This window comes from Leuciscus leuciscus (genome assembly GCF_965113295.1).
Source record: "Leuciscus leuciscus genome assembly, chromosome: 9".
Lineage (NCBI taxonomy): Eukaryota > Metazoa > Chordata > Actinopteri > Cypriniformes > Leuciscidae > Leuciscus > Leuciscus leuciscus.
Genome location: NC_138733.1, coordinates 42,445,688 through 42,472,456, shown reverse-complemented (window position 1 = coordinate 42,472,456; position 26,769 = coordinate 42,445,688). Strand labels below are relative to the sequence as shown.

The following is a 26,769-nucleotide window of genomic DNA, read 5'->3' as shown; positions in this document are numbered from 1 at the left end:
CACGACATTGGAGCCATGGTGGAGCCGAGGGGATGACGGTTCCAGGTGGAGTCGAGGGAGGGAGGAATCATGGTGGAGCCGAGGGAACGATGGTTCCAGGTAGAGTCAAGGGAGGGAGGAGCCATGGTGGAGCCGAGGGGACGACGGTTCCAGGTGGAGTCGAGGGAGGGAGGAGCCATGGTGAAGCCGAGGGGACGATGGTTCCATGTGGAGTCGAGGGAGGGAGGAATCATGGTGGAGCCGAGGGAACGACGGTTCCAGGTGGAGTCGAGGGAGGGAGGAGCCATGGTGGAGCCGAGGGAACGACGGTTCCATGTGGAGTCGAGGGAGGGGGGAGCCATGGTGGAGCCGAGGGGACGATGGTTCCATGTGGAGTCATTCCCTCAAACTCCACCAGTAATCCCAGGGGCACAGGAGATGTTGCTGGCTCACACACCTGGTCAGACGATCCGTCGGGCTCTGGGATGATCCTGGGCTCAGTCCTGCTGTCGCTCTGGCTCCGTGTCTGTGGTGGGCCCAGGCTTCCCCGTTGCTGTGCTGATGGCTGTGGATCGTGAAGGGGGAACCGCTGTGGAGGAGTACCTACTCCACATCCTCCATGAAAGTCCCTAGAGGCTTGTTTCTGGGCAAGCATGCTCTCGTCTTCACATTAAGGCTTGTCCGGGAAAGCACACACAGGCGGTCTTCATCATAATGGATGCGATGGCAAAGGTCCAATAAATACCTGTGTGTGCTAGGGACTGAAGGAGGAGGATTCTTTTCACTGCCGTTAGATTCATGTAATGAATACATGTAATTAATGTAGCCTAGCATTCATATTATGTATCTCCTAAGCGTATACAGTTATATCAGATCAAATGCACATGTTATGAACAGCAGCTACACTAATTATTTTCTATTTGCTTCTGTTTTATCTTGGGATGTGTATTGTGAAAAGCGCTGTACAAATAAACGTGAATTGAATGTATGGTCCGTTATTCTGTCACAGCTGGGTTGCAAAGATGAGGTGAATGGATTTAATTGCAGCAGCTAAACTTTATTTACAAGAGCTTAAAGGGTTAGTTCACTCAAAAATGAAAATTCTGTCAGTAATTACTCACCCTCATGTTGTTCCAACCCCGTAAGATCTTCGTTCATCTTCGGAACACAAATTAAGATATTTTTGATTAAATCTGAGAGCTGGCTCACTCCTCCATAGGCTTTTAAGACACTATAACTTGCTGGCCCAGAAAATGTATTGAAGAGATCGTTAATATAGTCCAAGATACTTTTTATGCGCAAAAACAAACAAAAAGAACGACTTTATTCCACTTTTCATTTCCTTCTCTCTGGGCCTCGAGTCTTTTCACGTAGTGTTTAAGCGTAGCGCGTCTGTGTTGCACGTCACACGCATCACACACATGACCAGCGTCGGCCAATAGTGAGCCTACGTGGTGACGTGCAACACAGACGCGCTGCGCTTAAACACTAAATTACTGACAGAATTTTCATTTTTGGGTGAACTAACCCTTTAAAAGAGACAAAACACTCAATACTCTTTGAAATTAACAGAACAACGGACAATTAACGGAATAACGGACAATGACCAGTACAAAACACTGGGCTTAAAGGGTAACTCTCGCCAAAATTGAACCTAGGCTCTTTTTGTTAATCTACCAGAGTCAAACTTTCGTGTAAAAGCATAATTAGAATGGAAACGCCATGTGGAGTCGAGGGAGGGAGGAATCATGGTGGAGCCGAGGGGACGACGGTTCCAGGTGGAGTCGAGGGAGGGATGAGCCATGGTGAAGCCGAGAATAAAGAATTTTAAGTTTGACCGTATTTTCGTTTTAGGTCAAATTGCCTTGTGAATGGGAGTGTTTGGGGCACGACTATGATAGCATCAAAATCGCTATTTTTAAAACACTAAGAAGGCTCGACACAACATGAAACTGTGCTGGAAGTCTCACCAGCGGCTCTACACATGAACTCCAGCATTGACAACAGTGTTTGTGTACACAGAGTTTATTAAAAAGAAAGGTTTTGTACGACTCACTTTATCAGTTAGTGTTTCCGGTGGCTGGAATTTTGTCAGTCAAAAGTAGTCGATCTCACGAATGCAATGTAACATGAGGAGAGTAAAGATGGAAAAGCTCCCAAAGCTTGTTTCCATATAAATTCACGGATAATTTTTTAATCTCAAGTTATCATTGAAATTACAAGTTCATGACATTTCCTCATATGGAGTCGGTTCATTACGTTGCATTCGGAGATCATTTTATTCTCATTCACTAACACTTGGTACACAAAGATTTGAGCGTGAAATCTGCGTACAAACATTTTCACGAACAAATCATGATTCATCAATAACTTTAGTTCTAAATTTTATTCTAAACTTACGAAACAATGTAGGAACATACAACAATCACATACTGGGTGATCTTATCATTGTGTTAAAATGAAATTTTATGCATATTTCATCTTAAAAATATTTCATCATTATAAACACACACACACACACACACACACACACACACACACACACACACACACACACACACACACACACACACACACACACACACACAGGAGAAAAGTCGTTTGCAACTTCCGGATCACGCAGACTTTAAACTTTTATGATCTAACAAGGCACAATATTGATTTTAATTACTTGTAAAATAAATAAATATTAAACAAATTAAATATACAAAAATAAAAATAAATAGGAAATACCCGCGCGCTCTCTATCGTCTCTCTGTTTCCGCGTGTCCACTGCACTACTGACATGTCAAGACACACACATTCACAGATCACATCACAATACATCAGAACACACCGCTAACGCCAACCACACGAGCAACAATACACCTCTCCATCTACCACTAAACTCACTCTTTCTCTATTCAGCTATTACATGATGTTTTTTCTTTGATTTGTGTATTTCTGTATTCATTCTTAGATCTATTTGTTTCTGTATTTATTTATTCTTATTAAATGTTTCTGTGATAAACTGCTTATTCTGAGACTCAGTGAATGGATCTGAACAGACACACCCTCAATATCATGGAAGAAATACAGCAATATATATGAAGAGTTCAGATGCAAAAGCCTCTAAGTGCCATCTGAAATTTTCTAGAATGATCATTTTTATCAAGCTCGTTTATTTAAGTTCGGTAATTTCACTTAAATGGCAATTAGTAGGTAATTTTCATTGCCATTTAAGTTAAATGACGGAACTGAAATATACAAGCTTAATAAAATTGATCATTCTTGAAGAATTTTTCAGATGGCACTTAGAGGCTTTTGCATCTGAACTCTTCATATATTGGAATACATTTTGTGAATAAATTAATTCATGTTTCAGTTTGCAGGTTTGGTCATCCACACACACACACACACACACACACACACACACACACACACACACACACACACACACACACACACACACACACACACACACACACACACACACACACACACACACACACACAGATACAGCCAGATACATCCTCATTATGATTAAATAATGAAGGCCAAGAGACACATGAGAGAGACAGTGTGTGAGGCTGTGCAGGGAACAGTGAGGTGTAAATAATGTGTGTGTGTGTGTGTGTGTGTGTGTGTGTGTGTGTGTGTGTGTGTGTGTGTGTGTGTGTGTGTGTGTGTGTGTGTGTGTGTGTGTGTGTGTGTTTGTTCAGGCGGAGACACAGACAGGCCGGCACCAGTCGTCTCCATGCGGGCGGTTGCCTGGATACCAGCCTAATCATGGGGCCCCTGGAGGATTGGGCCCCGTCCCCAACACACACACACACACACACACACATAATTTCCTCTGTGTGTTCCTCACCTGCGCCGTCTTCATCTCTATCATTCTGTCATGTATCTGCGCTCATCTAAATCTCTCTCTGCTCTGCTCAGAAATCCTCTTCATTAACACAGTGTTCCTGGTCTGTTTCTTCTCTTGCTGTTCTTCCAGTCTCTCGTTTCCTTTCCGCTCGTCATTCCTGTTTCCTTCCGCTCATCCGAGTCTGGCCTGCGCTATCTCTACTCTCCTATGAGCTCCATGCTAACATGCTTTTCTTACTTTAGTTTTTTTTGTCTTGTTTACAGTCCAAATATCTAAACAATTCTTAAATCAAGATGTGTTTACTAGATGAGTTTGATTTTATGTCTTGTTTTCTGGGGGAATTAATCAAAATAAGTGATTTGTTGCTTCAAACAGAAACAAGATTATTTTCTCACCCCATTGACATATAATAGTGCTTGTTTTTATGCAAAAAAACTCACTTAATTTAGATTTATTTCCCCGGAAAACAAGACATAATATCTCATGGCATTTTACTACTTTACTTTAGAATTTTTTGATATTTGGACTGGAAACAAGACAAAAATACTAAGTAAGAAAAGCATGTTTTTGCAGTGATAAAGATGTAAATATTTCTTGTTTGCACATAGATAAACTATTACTCCCGACCCCACACACGCGTTCCAGCTGCAAACACACCGATAGCTCAGTGTTATCTACACACATTCCTCTTTCAAACATGCAGACACCATGTTAAAGTCTAAATGCTGTGGGCCTCTGAGTTAACACACAATGAAGGATATATACAATACAGAGCTGCATTTATTTGATCAAAACTACAGTAAATCAGCCGTTCTCTATGTGAATATATATCTATGTGAAGTGTAATGTATTCCTGTGATCAAAGCTGAGTTTCCAGCATCATTACTCCAGTCTTCAGTGTCACATGATCCTTCACAAATCACTCTAATATGATGAATTGATGATCTAGAAACATTTATGATTATTATCAGTGTTGAAAACAGCTGATGTTTGTGGAAACTGATGCATTTTATTTTTCAGGATATGTTTAAGAATAAAAAAGTTCAAAAGAACAGCATTTGTTAGAAATAGAAATCTTTAAATGTCTTTACTGTCACTTTTGATCAATTTAATTGCTGAATAAAAGTATTAATTTCTATTAATTGAAAGTATTCGTTTAAATATAATGTGTTAATTCCACATAAAGTCTTTGGCACTCGTTCACGTTCTCTTTTCAACTCGTTCTCTCTCTCAAACTCTAAACCCTGAGGTTGTTCTTTCCTGAAATAAACGTGTGTAAACTGCGGAAACCTGTGGTTTCCTGTGGAAAGTGATCTTGTTCCACGTCTCCCTGTGTGTTTCAGTCTCTCTCTTCGCCATCAGATAAACACACACACACACTCTTACAGTCTGAGATCCTCATCCTCGTCTTCATCACAGATGTGAAAGAGATGCCGACAGAATGAATCTGTGATCAGAGCAGACACTGATCATAAACACACAGATCTGTGTTAAACATGTCTCTGAGCTGCGAACATATCCACAATACAGTAGCAGCTCACGCGTCTGTGGCTTTAATGAACGAGGAGAGTGATTTACTGACACACACACACACAATCCTTCACCTGAACACGTTCACACACACTCTTCAGGCTCATGTTGTGTGAAGCGAGCACATCTGACCATCATGCACTGATTTGATCTGAGAGCTGAACGAAATCTCAGCGATCCACAATGAAAGCCTCTGTTCCCAGATCTTTCACAGATCGTACGACTGCATGCAGATCTCGGGGAGGGTTCAGTCTCAGATGTTTCTCCTGAAACAAACAGACCCGAACGAACGTCCGACGCCCTGCGAGAGACTGTGGGGAGCAGCTCAGGTCATGTGATCATACATCTTTCAGCTCGCATTGAGATCTGAGCACAGTCTGAGACGACGCTGAGAAACCCTGGAGGAGACGCACGTCTCAACATCTCTCAGGAGAAACATCTGAGCCGAAGTCTCTGTCTGATCTGATTCTAGGAGAAACAAGCGAGAGATCACAGAGATCCGGTTCCCTCATACCTGATAGGAGCCGCTGTCCTGGTGCACCATCTCTCACAGCATCATCCGGATCCACAGGAGAAACACACGCACTGGAGACCAGGAGTCCCACCCAACCAACCCAACAACAGAGTGTCTCTCTCTCTCTCTCTCTCTCTCTCTCTCTCTCTCTCTCTCTCTCTCTCTCTCTCTCTCTCCACCTTGACGTCTCTCTCTGGTCTTTGCACACGATGAGGGAAAGACACGATCGGGAACGAGGGTGGGGCTCTGGGAGACACAGGACTGGAGAAGGAGAAGTGGGCGGGGCTTCTCACCACTGACCAATCAGATGGCAGCACAGAGGGACGGGGGATGGGGCGGAGCCAGAGATAAGAGCGAGAGAGGGAGGAGTGAGCTTTCAGAGCGGAGCGGGGGAGGGAACATCCCACGCATTAAGAGAGAGAGAGAGAGAGAGAGAGAGAGAGAGAGGGATAAAAGGAAAGCGAGTAAAGAAAGCAGTGGGAGGAGAGCCTGTGAAGAAAAGAGCCTTTCTGTGGCACATTCCTGCATTCCTGAGACCAGAGCAGACGAGCTGAAACACTCTTGTGTTTCCCTGTCAACTCTTCACACATTCCAGCAGCCCAAGACAAACAGCAAGTGGACAAACACACACACACTCTCTCACACACACACACACACTCACACTCACTTCCACAGAACAGGTGCTGTTTGGGTCCTTCATTTACATAAGTGTAAAAAAACAACTTTAACAACGAACAGAACAGCTGATGCCAACTGTTACTATGTGTCAATACACACCCTTCCCCACACACACCTGCATCTGTCCAGTAACTTCAGTGAATGATTTCTCTCCTCTGGTTCTGATGCTGTTTAGTTGCACATGTCCTGCTGTGTTTCCTACTTCTCCCTGCCATACAATCTGATCAAATGAAATTTTTATAAAACTAAATCTTTATATATATATTTTAGTTGACATACTGTATCAATTAGAGCGTAGGACTTAATCACATATTTATATGTCATCTCATAATTGCTTCTATTGTCTTTGATTATGATAAAATAATATATACTCCAATGTGATTTATTTTGAAACTTATATGTCATGTATTTAAAAGATATTTGTAATTACACATTTATAATGATAAAGGTGCAATTTAGTACATTTGAAATATATTAAGTAAATGTAATATTGAATAACTTACAGTCAAGTACTTCACATGTGCTTCAGTGTTAGTCAGCATCAGAATAAGTGCACTTCTTTACAGCACGACAAGAGATGATTAAAACATGATGATGTAAAATGCAAAAGTGTGCTCTCTTTAAGTACACTAAAGTGCCTATGCACATTCAATAGTGCACTTAAATATTAAATATACTAATTATTACTATACTAAATATTCAAATACTGTAGCATTTCAGATCCTACAGAAATGTACTTCATAAATCGATTCCTCAGTCTGGACGGAGTCACATGTATCAAATGTGAGGCTTTCTCTTGGAGAAGTGCAGGATAAACAGGAGGGAGTTTAATCTGTCTGTGCCATCTGGCCCTCAGTGCACATGAACCAGATTAACTCTCTCCTCACTCACTCACACTCACACACACACACACACACACACACACACACACACACACACACACACACACACACACACACACACACACACACACACACACCAGATTCAGCGCACCCCCATAATCTCTGAATACGGCCAGATCGTTTTATGAGAGTCATCAACCAATCATAAAGAGTGCTTGCCTCATTAAATATTCATAAGCCTAAGGTGTGCAGAAGCTTCCATGTGTTGGGTTTAGTTTCAGTTTTTTACTGTTGTCACGATACAGGAATATCCAACTTTGATACAATACCTTGGAAAATATTGATATTCAATACCATTTACAATACCACATGTAAAAATTGCCAAAACATTAATGTCAAAAAACTAAGTAACTAAATTATTTTACTTTTGATTGTTTGTCTTGTCAACTGAAACTCTGCTGTATAATAATATTAATATAGATTATTATTATTATTATTATTGCAAGATAGTTATATATTACTATTATATTGGCAGTGCACTGTAAACATGAAGATTCCATAGTAAGTAAGCTATTTTACTTCACAGTTAAATTGCAATAAATGTAATTTCTTCACTTGCAAGAGTTAAACCCTTGAGCGAAGAGAAGAGCGAGTGAGAAAGCGCATACTGTGGAAAATGAGTATTGAAATAATTTCAAATATTTTAGTTGTCACGGTGTCCCCTGTGTTTTGTATGTTCAGTGTTCTAGGACTTTTATTTTGAAGTATATTTTCTCTTTCCATTGTTCCCGGTGTTCACTTCCTGTATTTAGTTGCTGTTTTCCTTTGTTTCTTAGTCACCCTTGTTTGTTTCCATGGTTATTGATTACCCACACCTGTGTCTTGTTAGCCTCTTGTTATTATTACCAAAAGTATGAGCGTGTGAACTGTGAACCTCTGAAGATGATGACCAAGGAACACATTAACTCAGAGTTAAAGATGACTGACAGAGTGATCAGGCTCATGTACCTGCAGGATCCCAGCTGACGGTGACTGAAGGAAAGTGAAACAGTAATGTACAGTAGAGCACAGATGACATCAGTTTAAATAGTGCATTAGTGCTCAGCTCATCTGACTGTTCTCTGGCCATGAAGTGATTGTCAAATCCCTTTCATGAGACACGAAGGACAGAGGATAATCGCCTCTTTCTCTCTCTCTGGATTATGAGCCGTCAGAAAGCAGCGTGTGTGTGTGTGTGTGTGTGTGTGTGTGTGTGTGTGTGTGTGTGTGTGTGTGTGAAATGAGAGGTCATCATTGTGTCTTTAAACACAAGAGGATGACATCACTGTTTCTGATGTCACAACAGTTGCTTTCTGATTCCGTCTGTGTGTCAGTAACTGATGCGCATGAGATACTACACATTAGTGTTCCTGAACACATCTGAGGAGGTGTGTGTGTGTGTGTGTGTGTGTGTGTGTGTGTGTGTGTGTGTGTGTGTGTGTGTGTGTGTGTGTGTGTGTGTGTGTGTGTGTGTGTGTGTGTGTGTGTGTGTGTGTGTGTGTGTGTGTGTGTGTGTGTGTGTCTGTGTCTGTGTCTGTGTCTGTGTGTGTGTGTGTGTGTGTGTGTGTGTGTGTGTGTGTGTGTCTGTGTGTGTGTCTGTCTGTGTGTGTCTGTGTCTGTGTCTGTGTCTGTGTCTGTGTCTGTGTCTGTGTGTGTGTGTGTGTGTGTGTGTGTGTGTGTCTGTGTGTGTGTGCAGGACCTGGAAGTGCTCCTGAATGTGTGTGTGCATTGTATAAAACACCATAATGGCACAATCTTAAGGTAGAAACAGTCTAAATACAGTTAACTGATCAATACATCACTTAAAACGCTGGGCACGACTAAGGACGCCTGGCCAGATGAAAGACGGAGAGCTGGACTGCTTCACTGGCACTTAGCAAAAGCTAACATAGGCGAGATGATTAAGAAATCGTCAAGCAGGTGAAAACGTAAGGAATTGCATGATTGTTAGAGAGAATCCAGCAAATAGTTTCTGATAACATGTTGAAAAATTTGGGGCTGCTTTTACAGCCAAACGTTAGGAAGATCATGGAAAAGTAAAATTTTCCATGTCAGCCATGAATCTGGGTGAATGGGCATCACTTTAAATGCAGAAGTGATGTCGACGTTTGTGAGGCCAGCACCGCGCCCGGTGATTTTAATCAAGGTTATTGCTTGTTGTGGTAATGAAGAGAAAATTCTTCGAGAGAGATCAGGCTGTTTATGCTTGGGAACGGAGAATTGTGCCATGGTCCATCTGGCAGCGGCACCAGCTGGAGAGGAGCAGGTGTGACTTGACAGTTTTGTCATTGAGCTGACACACGTGGCAGGAACGGACAGCATCATGAACCTGAGCATCCGTCCCTGGCCACCAATAGAGATCACGAAGGCGTTGTTTGGTTCTCACCTCTCCCTGATGTCCTTCGTGCGTTGTGGGGTCCAGCACAGATCGAAGAGCAGCAGCTGCAATCAGCCGTGAGCTTCGGAAGACGAAGGTGTCCTTAACAGACAGTTCCAGTCAGTTTATAGTATGGCAATGACTCCCTTGGGTGAAAGAAGGAAACCAATGAGGACAAGAAGCACATTCAGCCTCAACATCTGCAGTAGACAGAGAATTACAGACGGCAGATAGAAAAGTGACAGACTCCTCATAAACTTCATCAACAGGAGCTGTAAGCCGTTGGACATGTCTTGTCCGAGGATGATCATGTTGTCCACGATGATGGTCATCAACTTCTGAAATACAGAAGGTGCTGAAGCCAATCCGTAAGGATCATGACAACTGCTTGCAAGAGATGTAATTCCACAGACACAGAACTGCAACCAGAGCTTGGCAGACAGCTAAGTTTTTGCCGCACAGTTGTGACCATGAGCTTTACATGGTGTATAAAGTTGTTAGCACATCCAATCTCAGTTGACTCAGCACAAGACTGGCACAGGAGAAGCCGGAACAGGAAGGCTATTAGGAGGCAGGACTTGATTGTTCTCAATCCTCTCATGCAGTGCAGACATTAGGTCCCTCCCCAGGAGTGGTGTCTCTTTGTCCACAATGAAGAACGCAGCAGGACCTGAGTGGTCATGTAGGGAAACATTCACTGACAATTTGGGTTTTTGAATGTTTCACCAGCCTGACTGTGGGTTGCGACAGCAAACCTTCCTCTTCCCCAGTTGAGCAGATGAACAAAGCAGAGCTATACAGCCTGTATGTTTCACTTCAGTCAGCATTTTCATCCCCAAAATCCACTCCACCTTCCAAAGCCGCTAACAAAGCGAGAAAGAATCGCAAGGCCCGAACCCACGCTCTCGAAAATCACTGTCTCCCTCCCTCATAAGTTCTTCTGCGGGAGTCAGGCCTTCAGCGAGTCTGGGCCGCGCCCCCCAGATTCCCCCGCTGCCAGGCCTCAATCTTCTCTTCACTCCGCAGAGCTCCATAATGCAGCTTTCCCCTATTTTCTTCCCCAGCTCCCTTTTTCCCACTCTTTTTGTCCCTCCCCAGGCTCCAGGGGTCGACCCAAGCGCGAGGCTGCCTCCGCAAGCGACCCCGGCCTTTATTCCTCCTTACACTCTCCCACAAGCTAAATCCCCTTTAACTCTGTTTTCCGCAACACCGATGCCCATCCCACCGGACACTACAGCCCTGGAACCACCCCGTCGCCAGCAACATCAGAGCACAGATCCTCACAGGTGCCGACATCGACTTATCGACTATCATTACTTCCTCCTTTCGCCTCAAGTCGCCAAATCAACTGTTTGCAGCCAATGTTGTTTTCGTCAACGATGACGATAACGAAATGATTTCGTTGACGCACCTTTTTTTTATGACGATAACGCGATGATGACTAGCTAAAAATGGCTCTAAGGTGACTAAAACATGACGAGATGTTTTCGAGTTTTCGTTGACGAGACGAGACGGAACGAAAATGATTATAAGTCTGACGTTCACAATGCATGTCATTTCTGCCTATTTTGCGTGAAATCTGTCTGTTTTGAGCTAAAAAAGTATCAGCAATGCTGCCGCTTCCTATCCTTGTTTTGGGTACGCCCACCACCCGGCTGCCGCCATGCCGCGCACCAGATCCCACACAACAACAACACACCTGCGGCTGCGGCTAGTCACTCGCCACCTATTTTTTACAGTCTATGCTCGCCACACATCTTCGATATGAGGCGCCGGACTGGACAAAAGCGAAACGAACTGCGCGAGCGAGCGGCAGTGAGCGAGAGAGGCCGAGTGTGTCTGCGCGCGAGAGAGACCGAGTGTGTCTGCGCGCGAGTGAGACAGAGTGTGTCCGAGCATTAGTTTAGTTGGCTAATTGGTACAAAGTAATATATCATTATTATATAACTTAGATTATAACAAATTACAACATAAATTATTATTTAACTAATTATATAATAAAGCCACAATTGCCAAAGTAAGAATGTTTTTATTCCTGGCTTTTTTGGAGTAAAACAGTGATTCCACTGTTACCACTTTATCTGTGTGTAATGTTGTAGTAGCTCAAATTGAATTGAGTTACAACACTCGAATTGCAACACTTGCTACAAGCTGTCAAACCTAAGCCCATTTCCAATACTTTTTAACCTAAATTAATTTGTTAAAGACTACTTTTTTTTTTTTTACTAAAATTGACTAAAACCTTTTTGCGTTTTCGTCGACTAAAACTTGACTAAAACCTTTTTTTGTTTTCGTCGACTAAAACTTTGGACATTTTCGTCCAAAAGACTAAGACTAAGACTAAAACTAAAAGGGCTGCCAAAAACAACACTGTTTGCTGCCACCCTTAAATATACAACACAAAACCCATCCCGCACATAAAACCGAATTTTCTATTCAATCGAATTTTCTATTGCTTTCAGTCTTCACAGCGAAATCATTTGCGCTGCACTTCCCCACAGGAGACGAGAACTGAATGATTATCTCGCGATAATCGCAGAACTCGCACTATCGTACGGAGGAACTCACTTTGACATGCATCACAATCTTTTCTCAGCCAAATGTGCCGTCCGCGTACCTCAGTGGAATCAGTGCCCTTACTAGGGGGCTTTAGACATGGATCCCCTGATCTGTCCCCTGATAAACCCTTCAATTCCCCCTGTCCAGATTCTTCACAGGCACAAAGTTACATCCCGCGGTTACAAATCTAATTTTAAAAGAAATCAAATCAGGCTTTATGATCGGCCCTTTTAACATTCCACCTTTCGGATGTTTCCATATCAGCCCTATTGGAGAGGCTACCAGGAAATATTCAGGTAAAACCCGATTAATAATCGACATCTCAGCCGATCTCATGACATTATAATTATTGCAGCAAATGGCCTGAGGTCTCCTTTACTCACACCGCCACTACGGATCCTGTGGTTTTGTTTCTGTCATCAGTCTTCAGCCTCCATGGAAATCCAGTGAGTATAGTTACTGATAACGGCGTTCAGTTTACGTCTGCTGCTTTTCTGGAAGGAAGGAATATCCGCCACCACAGTTGCTCTCTCTACTATCCGGCAGCAAATGGAGCTGTAGAGAGGTTTAACCGTGTGCTCAAACACAAATATCCAAATGGCCATCCAGCAGCACCAGGCATGGAAACCTGTGGTAACTGACTTCTTATATGCCTCAACTGGTACTCCACCCTTCAGCTCCTCAAGGGCAGGCAAATGCACACAATGCACTTTTGCTATTTTGCCATCTGTACACTGTTTCCCAAAGGGATACTGCAACACAAAAAGGAAAAAGGGTACAGAACCCCTCGTATGTTCCTAAGGGACACACCGATCCTCAGGGGCGGTGCATAAATTCTTAGTCATGGAAAGACATGGAATACTTCCCATATCAATGCATTTTCATGCACACCAACAACTCTGGCTCAAAAAAACACTGCTCACTACACCTAGAAGAGATGATCGGAAGTCTGTTTGGTTGAAGGACTATGTCACTTAAATCTGATGTTCTATTCTGTTTTCTAAAAAGGGGGAAATGTTGTGTTCATGAATGAATTGTGTTACGGGCTCCTATTTTGGTAGGAGTATAAGTCTGTTTAACTCTTTCATTCTGACAGAACGTGTGTGACAACAGAAGTGAAGCGTAAACGAGATGGATGAAGTTCGCTATTCCAGTCTCACAATTTTCACTAATAAAAAAAAAAGGCTAGCAAGTTTCAAAGAATTAAAAAGAAACAACAAGGAACACATTGAATTAAACGTAAAATGTTGAAAGACTTGAATGAATATTTTCTAGTAAAACGTAGTCCAATAATCTTTGTTTTATTTATTTGAAGTATCATTTAATTACAGTGTATAATTTCCACCTGTATGCTGACTACCTGTGATCTGATCCCTAAAAACGTTCTTGATCAGAGTCTCTGAGCTCTAGTGCTGATGGCGGTTCCTAAACATGTTGTGTGACGTGAAGCTGTAGCGGCTGGTGCAGTGTTTCTCTCTCTCTCTCAGACGCGAGTACTGGTCTCCTGTGTTGTTCTCTCAGTGTGATCCACAGGGAAGAGCCGCTTTTAGACGAGTGACATTTCCACAGCGCTCGGTCATGAATATTTAACTACACTCACAGCAGGAGGCAAAACAACAGAGGTGGAAATAATGAGGGAACACTGTAAAAAAAAAGCTTCTTCAGCAGAGCAACTTCAACATGTGTGTGTGTGTGTGTGTGTGTGTGTGTGTGAGCTTCGACATGTGTGTACTTGTACAACTATCTTTGTGAGGACCAGTTTGAGGTTTGGACCAGTGGAGTGAGGACAAAGAGAGTAAAGTGAGGACATGTTGGCCGGTCCTCACTCTCTGAGAGCCTTTAAAGGCCTGTTTGAGGGTCAAGACTTGGTTTTAGGGACAAGGTTATAATGAGGTTAAGGGTCGGTTTAGGGTCAGGGGTCGGGTTAGGCACTTAGTTGTGATGGGTAAGGTTAGGGTAAGCGGCTAGAGATTGCATTATGTCAATGAATGTCTTCATAAAGATAGATGTACAAGAATGTGTGTATGTGTGTGTGCGCGTGTGTGAGTGTGTGTATTGCTGAAGGATGATGTCACCCTATAAGCTTTCTTTCAAGAGAGAATTATCAAAGCAAACATTCTGAAATTTATGTTTTTGGTGTCATTTATCTGAAGTAACTCAACAGCAACACCATCAGGTGAAGGATCAGCTGCGTCTCTCGAGAGCTCACTTGTGTTTCACTGAGACGAACACTCTTATGTGTTCATCAGCACATAAAGCACATTAAGATGAAATATGGATGAATCAAATTTAATCTTAACACATTTATAATATCACCCAGTATGTGATTTTTGCGTACGAGTGGTTTCAGTTGTTCCTACATTTTTTTGTGAATTCAGAATAAAATGTATGAATCATGATTTGTTCATGAAAATGTTTGTACGCAGATTTCACACACAAATCCTTCACTCACTCAACTGGGAATTACTGGACTAAACACAAACTAACTCACACACTTTCAGATATATCTGGATCACACTGAACTAGAGGTGATTAGGCTCATCTGACAAATTATGACAGAATTATATTACTATATATTTTTTTCTTCATTGTTAAAAGATCAGATGTGCTTTAAAACTTAATCAAAACATTAAAAACTGAAAAACTAAAAATGGAAAATACAGAATTATGAAGAAATAAAGCTGATTTCGTAGGGCCCCAGATGACTCGAAATCACACACTCTCTTAACAACAACCGGTTCGGTTCGCTTGCGTTCACACTACAGCTCTAATGTACATATATAACCAGTGGAAAACACTCCTGTAAATGAGTGACACGACGCATAACTGCAGTGTGTATGTGGCCACAATACACGCACACACACACACACACACGCACACACACGTGTGTTTTCAGCTTGAGTTTCATGCAGTAAAAACTATATTTTTAGATATGAAACCAGGCCAGCACACACACACACACACACACACACACACACACACACACACACACACACACACACACACACACACACACACACACACACAACGCTCTCACTATAGAATAAATATGTGTTTGACTCCACCATCACACACCCTACATAATCACATAATACATCACTCTGTGTGTGTGTGTGTGTCCTGTAATTTTCTCTGACTCAATCCTGCAATTCACAACACGACCATCCAGACGACACACACACACACACACACTCAGTGTTTCCAGAGCTGGCGTGTGTTCAGAGGGAATGTGTTGCCGCAGGCCTTGAGTTTCCACAGCAAACACACACACACACACACACACACACACACACACACACACACACACACACACACACACACACACACACACACACACTGCTGTCTATCCAGGACCCACCCTGATGACATCATCCATGACATCATCATCCTCGCCACACACACACACACACACACACACACACACACACACACACACACACACTCAGGGTCAGTAACAGCACGCCTGCGCTCTGAACCGCGTGTTACGAGACGGCAGAAGTCACACACACCCTCGCCGAGCCGCTCATAATCACACACACACACACACACACACACACACACACACACACACACACACACACACACACACACACACACACACACACACACACACACACACACACACACACACACACACACACACATTCTCATTAACAACTATAACAATAATAAATATTGTTTCAATTGTAAAGCATGTACATGTTATGGTTGTATTCACTGCCATTTAGAGATTTAAATAAGACGTAACACTTTACAATAAGGTTAATTAGTTAATGTATTAATGTACAATAACTAACATGAACTAACAATGAGCAATACATTTGTTACAGTATTTATTAATCTTGATTAATGTTAGTTAATATAAATCCAGCTCTTCATTGTTCATGTTAGTTCACAGTGCATTAACTAATGTTAAAAAATACAACCTTTTATTTCAATAATGTATTAGTAAATGTTGAAATTAATATAAACTAAGATTAATAAATGCTGTATAAGTATTGTTCATTCTTAGTTCATGTTAACTAATGTAGTTACCAAAAAAAGTGTTACCAAATAAGGTTCTATAAGTTAATTCATTAGTTAACATGAACTAAAAGTGAAAAATAGGTACTTCTAAAGCAATTATACATTTTTGTTGCGTTTGTTGCATTTACTAATACATTATTAAAATCAAAGGTTGTATCTATTAATGTAATTTAATGGACCTGAGCTGACGTGAACTAACCTTAACAAAGATTGTAACAAATATACTGCTCATTGTTAGTTAATGTTAGTTATTGCTTTAACTAATGGGACCTTATTGTGAAGTGTTACAAATCCCTGTATTGCAGTAATGAAAACTGACCGGGAATCATCACTGAGAATAATGCAAATTCTAATGCAATTTCGTGGAAAATGTGTTCAAATGTGAGGAAAATAATGTCACAACCTGTGTCTTTCTGCCTATGGTGAATCTGGCCTGGTGGTTTTAATGATATGCATTTACCGTCGCTACAATAGGACAGATGTGTGAGTGTGTCTTGTAACTGGACATGTAGTGAGAGAAGAACTGGTGAACATGTATCCAGTGCTGAATCTGTGTGTCTCAGTGATTATGATCAGATATTGTGGGACGAGAACAGACACGTTTGACGAAGCTCAGATCTGATGTGTTTCAGCTGCTGTTCCTCAAGCACACACACTTCTAACACTCAACATACACAGAGATCTTCACATATACGACACTACACTGAGAATCAATACACTGTACACACCACTAACTAATACAGCCAGTAACTCTTAAACACACACTCCATCCATTCTTCTCAAAAACACAGAGTTAGTTCGACACACACACACACACACACACACACACACACACACACACACACACACACACAGACACACACACACACACACACACACACTATATGAGTGTGTGTAAAGTAGAGAAGGATCAGACTGAGATTGAGATGCTGCCGTTACCTGTGTGAAATCCAGTGCTGCTCTCATTCAGTCCAGAGCCGACTCTTCATCACACACCAGCAATCTCACTGACACCACACACACACACACACACACACACACACGTCTACAGCGGCAGGAGGACGAGCTGGATCCTGCACTCATGTGAGTGTGAGGGCATGTGTGGACACACACACACACACACACACACACACATACATGTCTGGTCCGCTATCTTTGTGAGGACTCTCCATAGACGTAATGGTTTTTTATACAGTACAAACTGTATATTCTGTCTCTTTACACACTAACCCTACCCATCACACACACACACACACACACACACACACACACACACACACACACACACACACACACACACACACACACACACACACACACACACACACTAACCCAACCCCTAAACCTACTCATCACACACGCACACTAACCCAACCCCCTAAACCTACTCATCACACACACACACACACACACACACACACACACACACACACACACACACACACACACACACACACACACACACACACACACACACACACACACACACACACACTAACCCAACCCCTAAACCTACCCATAACACACACACACACACACACACACACACACACACACACACTAACCTGACCCCTACCAATGACACAAAACTTTCTGTATGACTTTAAATGTGTATCTGAAGTGTCAGCGCCTCACGTCAAAGCAAACTCCACGAGGTCTCACTCGCTATGTTTACATGCAACCAAATAATCCGTTAGTAACCAGATTGTCGGCTCAATCGGACTGAAAAGCCTTCATGTAAACACCTTAATCCATCCGATTGAGCTTGATCAGAATGAAAGGGGTGGTTTATTCCTTTTCTAATCCGATCGAGAGAACATGTAAACACTTGATCAGACTGAGAACCGAAACTGAAAGGACTGCGCATGTGCAATGACGTAGAAATAGCGTAATGAGATGTTCTTCCTGTTGAATAAAGTGTCTTATAAATGAGTGTCCCGTCATCCTAAAATTCTCCTTTCACTCTTCAGTGTGTGTGAAGTGGAGCAGGACAACGTCCCACCAGTCCTTGTTTCAGATTCTCATCCACAGACGACGGTTTTGGGCATTTTTACAGCGTGATCAATATAAGCAGCGGCACAACGGTTCATATGATCATTCTCTCCACATTATGACCAGAGACATATATTAACTCTGCTGTTTAAAACAAATAAAGAACCAATGTAGGAGAATGGTTATTATGCACAACCAGTGGGAAACTCTGTATATCAATTCAGATTTGAAGCTTGTGACATAGCCAGTGACATACTCAAACAGCGTTGCGTGATCCTGTTCCTGGAGCAGGAACTACCTACCTGCAGAGTTCAGATCCAGTCCTGATCAAACACACCTGTCTGTCATCATCAAGTGCTCCTGAAGATCGTGATTAGTGCTTCAGTTGGGTTTGATCAGGGTAGGAGCTGAACTGGGCACCCCTGTACTAGAAAGTATTGAAACACTTCACATTTCAGTGAATGTGAACTAGAAATGATCAATCCTCAACCCCAAAAATCATGAACTTCAAATCAATGACACATGTAGACTCACATGGGTGGAGTTGGTCCGGATCAGGCCGTGGTTGTGGTTCTGTTGCTCTCTGAACTGCAGGCCCGCCAAGTGTCTCTCCAGAGCCGCCCAGTCCATGGCTGGAAGTTGGCTTTCCTCCACACATTCTTCTCTGTTTCGTCCCAGCCCGATCCCACCTCCAACCTCTCCAGCTCCTGTGCCGGCGCTCCCGTGGCTGGCTCTGCCTAAAGTCTTGCCCTCGCAGGGCGCCAGGGGGTGGTCGCAGGGCACTACGGCATTGCCGTTCTGCTTGAGTTCCTCGGGCACGGGGGTGGCGGCGTGCCCTGCGAGAGGGGCAGCGGGTGCTTTGGCGCTCTGGAGCTCCTCTGCCAGGCTGCGGCTGTTAACAGAGCCGTGGATCACTCCGGTCTGGCTGAAGTCCTGATGCTGGTTGTCTGCATAGTTCCCACCGTACTCCCTCTCCCAGTCCACCAGCACTCTCTTCTTGTACTGCTGGTAGTCCTCGTCCTCCTCATAGTCCTCCAGTCCGGCCAGCTCCAGACTGGGAGAGGACTTGTACTCGGAACATGGCGTCACCTTGTTGGAATTGGACTCCGAGCTGGAGCGACTGGAAGAATCGCTGCCCAGGTCCATGCCATCCTCCCGGTAATCCTGAGACACAGACACAACACATTACAGGCATTTACTTTGTGTCATTTTTCATCTGCATGCATATATTACAGCCAAATTCCAAACCAGTTACTGCTTTGATCACCATGTTCACATGTGTGTCTACACATCAGAATAATCTCAGTCTACTTCAATCTTTTGAGCTTTTCATTTTTTTCTTCTTTTTGTTAAAATCTTTGGTCGTTGAGACTGTGCATCACAGATATCATCAATTTTGGTAAGATGGTCCCACATTCAACCCAGACTCCACTAGGAAGCACCTCTGAAAGCAAATGTACATTTTTATTTGTAAACTCTGTAAAATAAAAAATGGGGTTTTCACAGCAATGCCATAGAAGAGGGGTTTTTCAAACCTGTCCTGGAGGACCCACAGCACTGCAAATTGTCTACGGCTGAATCCGAAATCGTGCCCTAAACCCTCATTCACTATTCACTATGTTAGTCCACTTGAGCATCAAGTGAACAGTATCAAGGCACGTCCGAATGCAATGTTAGCTTCACTTCCTGTCTCCTAGATATGTCAAAGATGTATCCTTCGCTGCCTTTGATATCCCACAATCCTGTGCTTTCCATTCTGTGACAGATGAGATAAAAAATAAAGATGGCGTCTGAAAGTCATGGTTGGTGGTCAGTTTGTGTGTAAATGTGCGTTTTTGTACAAGTTTTCCACTTCTGATGTCGTTTCTAGCGAGAAATTACTATTAGTGATTAAAATTTTGCTTAGTTCTTGCCAAAGCTCGCTCTACTTTGCCGTAGATCATTAAACTGTAACACTGTTTCGTGAGGTGCCTTCGTGTGCAAATGCTGCCTACAAAGTCATTGCCTGATAAGGCACCGAGGCAAAAAGTCAGCAAGTCAAGTTATCGAACGCAGCCCTGAAGTGTGTGTGTCGGATAAGGGAGACATACAGAGGCTGTGTCTGAAATCACCCCCTATACCCTTAAATAGGGCTATATTTGACAGTGGCCATTTGTAATAGTGTCTGAAACCATAGTGGACGTTATCGAGTGCGCTCATTCAATCCCACAATGCACCGCAATAAAGACCAATGTACACTCAACGGCTAAAACCCATAATCCACTGTGACGGTCGAGCTGAATGAATTCCCGCATCTCATCTATGGATGGTGAACCATCCATCCATCCATCCATCCATCCATCCATCCATCCATCCATCCATCCGCTGGGGGTCCTACAGGACAGGTTTGGAAACCCCTGCCATAGAAGAACCATTTTGATTCCACAAAGAACTTTTCAATGAACAATTCTTAAAAGAATCGTTTTGTTTTTCTTAGTGTAAAGAACATTTTTTTTTATTTCTTTGTGTGAAGAATTTTTTTTAATTTCTTAGTGTGAAGAATTTTTTTTAGTTTCTTAGTGTGAAGAATTATTTATTTTTTTTCTTTGGGTGAAAAACATTTTTTAATTTCTTAGTGTGAAGAAATTGTTTTAATTTCTTAGTGTGAAGAACATTTTTGAAGAAACCATCAATGCCAAGAAAGAACCATCATAATAATTTGCAAACATGAAATTTGGTATGTAGATGCAAAGTGTCTACAAGAGGCAGTGTACCAAATTGTATAACAATTTGCCTCACGGTGGTGCTATAATCCAGTGTTTCCCGACCCGGTTCCTGGAGGCACACCAACAGTGCACATTTCAGATGTCTCCCTTATCTGACCCCTCTATTTCTGGTCTTGGAGCCTAATGAGCTGATGAGTTGATTTGGTGTGTTTGATTGGGAAGAGTGTTGGTGTGCCTCCAGAAACAGGGTTGGGAAACACTTGCCTAAATTTGGCTTTTTGCTCACGTCGTAGTGATCATAAGGGCTAGAATCATTAGCCCTGTCCCAAATTAAGCGGTGGTTTTGCTATGGCCACTGTGTAAGTAAGGCCTGTGAATCTACCAGACCGCAGGGTGTCCTATTTGTCAGCTTTTTGGCCGCTATGTGTCCTGAATGGGCACTTTTGCAGGATTTGTACTGAGGCTGGCTCCACAGCAGACAAACCCAGCAATCTGCGACACAAAAGTGTGGAGTAGAGCGGCATTCGGGACACGGTTCTGAATCTAGGGCCTGATTCAGCCTTTTTTAATTTTCAGTCAAGTATAATTTTTACTCGTATCAGACACCCCTGACCAAAAGTTAGCAAACGCATTTTGATTTATCAGATGGTTTGGTAGATATGAGATTGTATTAGGCACGACTTCTATTATGTGAACACAGGGATATAAACACAAGGACAGTCTTGGTGCTTTTCCACTGACAAGGTATTGGTGCAGGAGTCTGATCTGATCTGGGGTCGTTCCATCTGTTGCCATTGCAGAAACGGACAGATCTTGGCTGAAAAATAAATCAGGAACGCGAGGGCTGTGATAACCTAAACTGAGTCTGGCAAGGCTGATAGCACAAAACTATCACTGCCTTTATAGAAAGGTCAAGGTCATGGGTTTGATTCCCAGGGAAAGCAAAAACTGATCAAATTTGTCTCTTGATTTACTTTGGATTAAAAGTGTCTGCCATATTTAAATTAAGATAACACACACATGTACAGTGCGTCACATCAGCTAAAACCACTCTATTATTACTGTTTATATCTCAAATGTGTGAATCGAATTCTACAAAATTTACTTGATATATATTTAAATAACCTGAGACCACTGCATCAGCTCATAAAGGCATAACATGCAGAGTTAATTTACTGTTAAAATATGTTATTAAATGGTAATATAATATAATATTATTTACAAACATCATATGCCCTGTCTTTGTTTGTGAGCAGGTTGTGTTCTCAGTAAGGTGTTAGTTCAGCTCTCGACTGGGTCAGATCTCCAGGTCGCACCATTTCAGGGTATCTGAGGACACATGCCAAATCTTAATCATTTCTGGAGCTAGGGGGCGCTGTTACTGTTATTTTATTTTATAGTACATAAACAGTCATGCCAATAAATCAAATAAACCGGTTTCACTCGGAATTGTCAAAGGGAAACAGTCTTTAAGTTGTGTAAGGACTGTGTTTGGCGGACAGACAAAAACATCTGACGCCACATGGGACTTCCTTCCTGAGCTGGACTCCTGGTTCAGTGACACACACTTCCTGACCAGCCTTTCTGTGTGTGTTCCTTCACCTGTACCGGATGTGTGGGCTTTGACTTTCAGTGCCAAACGCTCAAGAATAAACTCCTTCAGAACGGGAATGATGAAGCTGAAGGACTACAGATGCACAGCTATGTGGAGCATTATTATCACACATATATATTACAACATAACAAATGAAAAATACAATATACTCACAACTAGTGCATTTCAGCACGGAAGTTATGAATGGAAAGTTAGCCTGAGATACAGTGTGTGCTCTAATCAACAACATACATACACACACACACCATGGCTGAACACTGATCCCTGCGCAGCCATAACACCGGCTCATCTCATGCCATACATCTGTGAATGTGCAGGAATGGACGGAGAAGTGAATGGCTGTGTAGATACTATGGGCTGATTTCATCTAAACACCATAAACCATTTTTATGTGTTTGTATTATTTAAGATAACTAAATGTTTAAGAAAATAAGGGTTACACTTTATTTTAAGGTGTCCTTGTTACAGTGTAATTATACAAATAAATACTGAGTAATATTAATAACAACATGTACTTACTATAGGGTTAGGGTAGGGTTAGGATTTGGTTGAGGGTTAGTTGCATGTAATTATGCATAATTTACTGTTATTAATATGGTAAGTACATGTAACATATGTAACAAGGACACTGTAAAATAAAGTGTTACCAAACTTGTCAACAATCAAAAAGCTTATAGTTTCTGAGAACTCCCATTTAACTAGATCGACCAGTTTACTACATTAATAAATAGAGTGTATTTATTATATATATATATATATATATATATATATATATATATATATAATACATAAAATAGGCCTATATTAAATGTATGAACACATCAAGCCTCTGAATGAATCAAACATTCAATCAATGCGTTAAAATGTTTAATGTTGAACAATATTATGACATTTATCATATATATATATATATATATATATATATATATATATATATATATATATATACACACACACACACACACATAAATGTGTATGATGTATATGTATATAAATCATACACGTATACATATACATCATACACATCATTCATCTATCAAAACCTGGCCATTATGAAGCTTTATGATTAACTAAAGGCTTTTTATGAAGTCTGCTTATAAAATAAACGCTCTTACATCGAAACTGAAGACATAATGAGTCCTCGCGTGATTTGTCGAGATCAGAGCTTTAATCTCACGAGACACCGGCCTCTATGTATAATCTCTCTAATGCCGTCGCCCGTCATGCAGCGCGCGCTCTCCGTTCATTGTGTTTTATTCTCTTATTTACATTATGTGATTTTTTAAAGTGATCGAACACAAACATAAATGTCTTTGAAACAGCTGTGGTATCACACACACACACACACACACACACACACACACACACAGTACAAAATGTATAATTTATACCATTTTACTGTAGTCATTCAGTTCTCTAATGATGTCAATGCAATGATGTAATTCATTACGATCATATATCATGCACACCCGAAGCGCGAGATGTTCGTGTGTTTAATTTAATGACAGTAATATCAATATTAATAACACAGTGCTCTTCAAACCGCCCATTAAATCTCATCGGCATTAAAGTAGCGCTCCGTCTGCTCATATTTCAAAGGAAATGTTTAAACGATCTCAGTGAGTCTGAAATGATGTCATGTTTCTAAAACAGTCCTCACACCCTCCCATTAAACATCCAAGCACAACACCAGCATTAGACACATCTCACAGGAGCGAGCGCAATGTAGACCCCACTCAGCTCAAACTCTACCATTCTTCTTCATATTTCAGTGAAATCACCAAAGAGCTGAGGTGAATCCCTTTAGAGCAGTCGCTTTAACACACAGAACTTACTGTCATGTTCTCTGCCGGCTGCTCTCCAGTCTCAGGACATGTTTCTCAGGCTCGAGGTTACAGCTCCAGACGCGCGAGAGCGGAGACCGTCCGCGGTGTAAGTCATGGCGGATCTCCGCTGAACACACACAACACCCCGGCGGCTCTCCTCTCCTCCAGCGGCCAGACACCACAGATAACACTCCCTCTGAGGAGCTGTCTCAACTCCTACTGAGCTGCCTAGATAGACAGCATCTGTGACGCGCTCCGAGTGCGTGCGCGAGTGTGCGTGCGCGCGTGAGTGAGTGAAGGCGCGCGCTAGCTCTGCATGCCACAAAACGCTCTATAAACGCTCTATACTCGCTCTATGCTCGCTTACTCTCGCCTGTTACCCAACAATGCAATGTGATGCCCAAAATCAGTGCAGGGACCTATGCTGTATATCACTCCAAAACACTGCACACTAATAAATTGCGCAAATGTTGTTCTCACTGTCCAAAACTCTTACACATTTTGCTGTAATGTTCTAACATACTGTACTCGCCTGTAGTAGCTACACATGCTGTGCCTATACTGACCAAAATGTGGCATTAGCCTAATACCCCAAAATGATCCCCTCCAAAGGAAGTCATACACTATATGTGTTATTAAAGGGGTCATGCACTGAGAATTCAAATTTTCCTTGATCTTTTGACAGTTAAGAGTGAGTTATACTATAAAAATGTAAGTTTTAAAACTCAAACTTGTTTTTCAAAAAAAAATGAAGCTTTTATTGAAACCAAGGCTAGAAAGCGACAGGATTTGAGAAGTGACTTATGACATCACAGAGCAGTGAAAGACCGCCTCTGCATAAGAATATCAACGCCTATGTCTATCACCGCGTCTTTGGCCCCGCCCACTGGAGCGTTAGTGAATATGAGATATTGGGCCCTATTTTAACGATCTAAAACGCAAGTGTCAAGCGCAAAGCGCAAGTAACTTTGTGGGCGGGTCTTGGGCGCTGTTGCTATTTTCCCGGCGGCAGAGCCGTCGCATAGACTGTGCGAACTGTGCGACCGCACAGGGCCTCGCGCCAATAGGGGGCCTCGCAATCCTGCTGTTTTTTTGTATTTTTTTATTTATTTTTTTTGTATTTTTTACTTTTTTAAACATCTCGCGGCACGAATGTAACAATTCTACAAATAAACAAAACATATCCAATTAACTGGCAGAGCATTCATTTCGTTCGTTTTTTTTGAAAAAATAAGAGAAGATCTAACGCTGATTTAAATCAAGTGATCAAAGTGCTCGCAGTGTTTTCTCGTGCGGCTTGCGCACACGCCGCACTGTCTTCACTTGGACGCGCGCTTCAATCCGTTGTGGATACTCTAACATAATGCACACAAATGTGTCCCTGCTTGATATACAACCTGATTAACATATTCGGTTTTGATGAGAAAAAAAAAAACTAACGTTATACGAGAAAAATAAAACCATTCGAGATCGGAATCGAACCTACAACCTCTGACACGCTAGGCAAACGTTACACCCCTGGACCATTAAGATACACATTGATTAAATGGGCGGATTCGTAGTTGGACAGTTGATTTTTTTCCCCTCTGAAATAAATAGCAAAAAGTCATAGCTGAGACTATGTCCATGATTATGTATTATTCTACTTGATGGAAACATTTTACAGCAAGATTATGCGTGCAAAAGAATTAGAACAGCTACGTCCGTGTGACTGTAATTCCTGTGCAATTGAGCATACACATCAAAGAGCAGGGCCTCGCATTTCAAGTTCGCACAGGGCCTCGCACCCCACCTGCGACGGCACTGCCCGGCGGGATAAATGACTCTTGCGCCCGGCGCAAATCTAAAATGGGTTGGTCTGAAGTAGCTTCATTATTCATAGGTGTGCTTTGGGCGTAACGTGAAATAAACCAATAAGGGCGTCATCTCACATTCCCTTTAAAGGGGTCATATAATGGTACATGCACTTTTACAAGTTGATTGCACTGAAATGTCTGTTGGCAGTGCCTGTACACAACCATCCTATCATGATTAAAATCCATCCAGTGGTTTTGTTTTAATCTCCTTATATGTTTGACCATCTCTGAAATCAAGCCGTTCGATAATGTGACGTCATAAGATCGTACGCCCCTCCCGCGATTGTGATTGACAGCCGTGCTTCAACACAAGACCCGCCCTGAGCAAGCTGTGACAGCCGTCGTCATAGTAGTCCGCCATTGTTGATATGCTGGAGTAGA

General features: G+C 42.2%; 1 protein-coding gene across 4 annotated transcripts in view; it reads right to left on the bottom strand.

The window, feature by feature from the left end:
• The window catches only part of schip1 (schwannomin interacting protein 1), a 51,972-nt gene extending 27,195 nt beyond the window's left edge, over window positions 1–24,777 (bottom strand). Inside the window, exons 1-2 of one of the 4 annotated variants that reach the window (XM_082179181.1) lie at window positions 24,542–24,777; window positions 18,921–19,550 (exon numbers count right to left, since the gene is read on the bottom strand). In XM_082179181.1, coding sequence (XP_082035307.1) covers window positions 18,921–19,550; window positions 24,542–24,547 — 636 coding nt within the window. In that variant the 5' untranslated portion in view covers window positions 24,548–24,777. Of the gene's footprint in view, window positions 1–5,873; window positions 6,029–7,054; window positions 7,212–17,333; window positions 17,485–18,920; window positions 19,551–24,541 lie in introns of those variants that run through there. The other 3 variants (XM_082179184.1, XM_082179182.1, XM_082179183.1) reach the window with 3 other exon arrangements.
• Window positions 24,778–26,769: the final 1,992 nt, after the last annotated feature.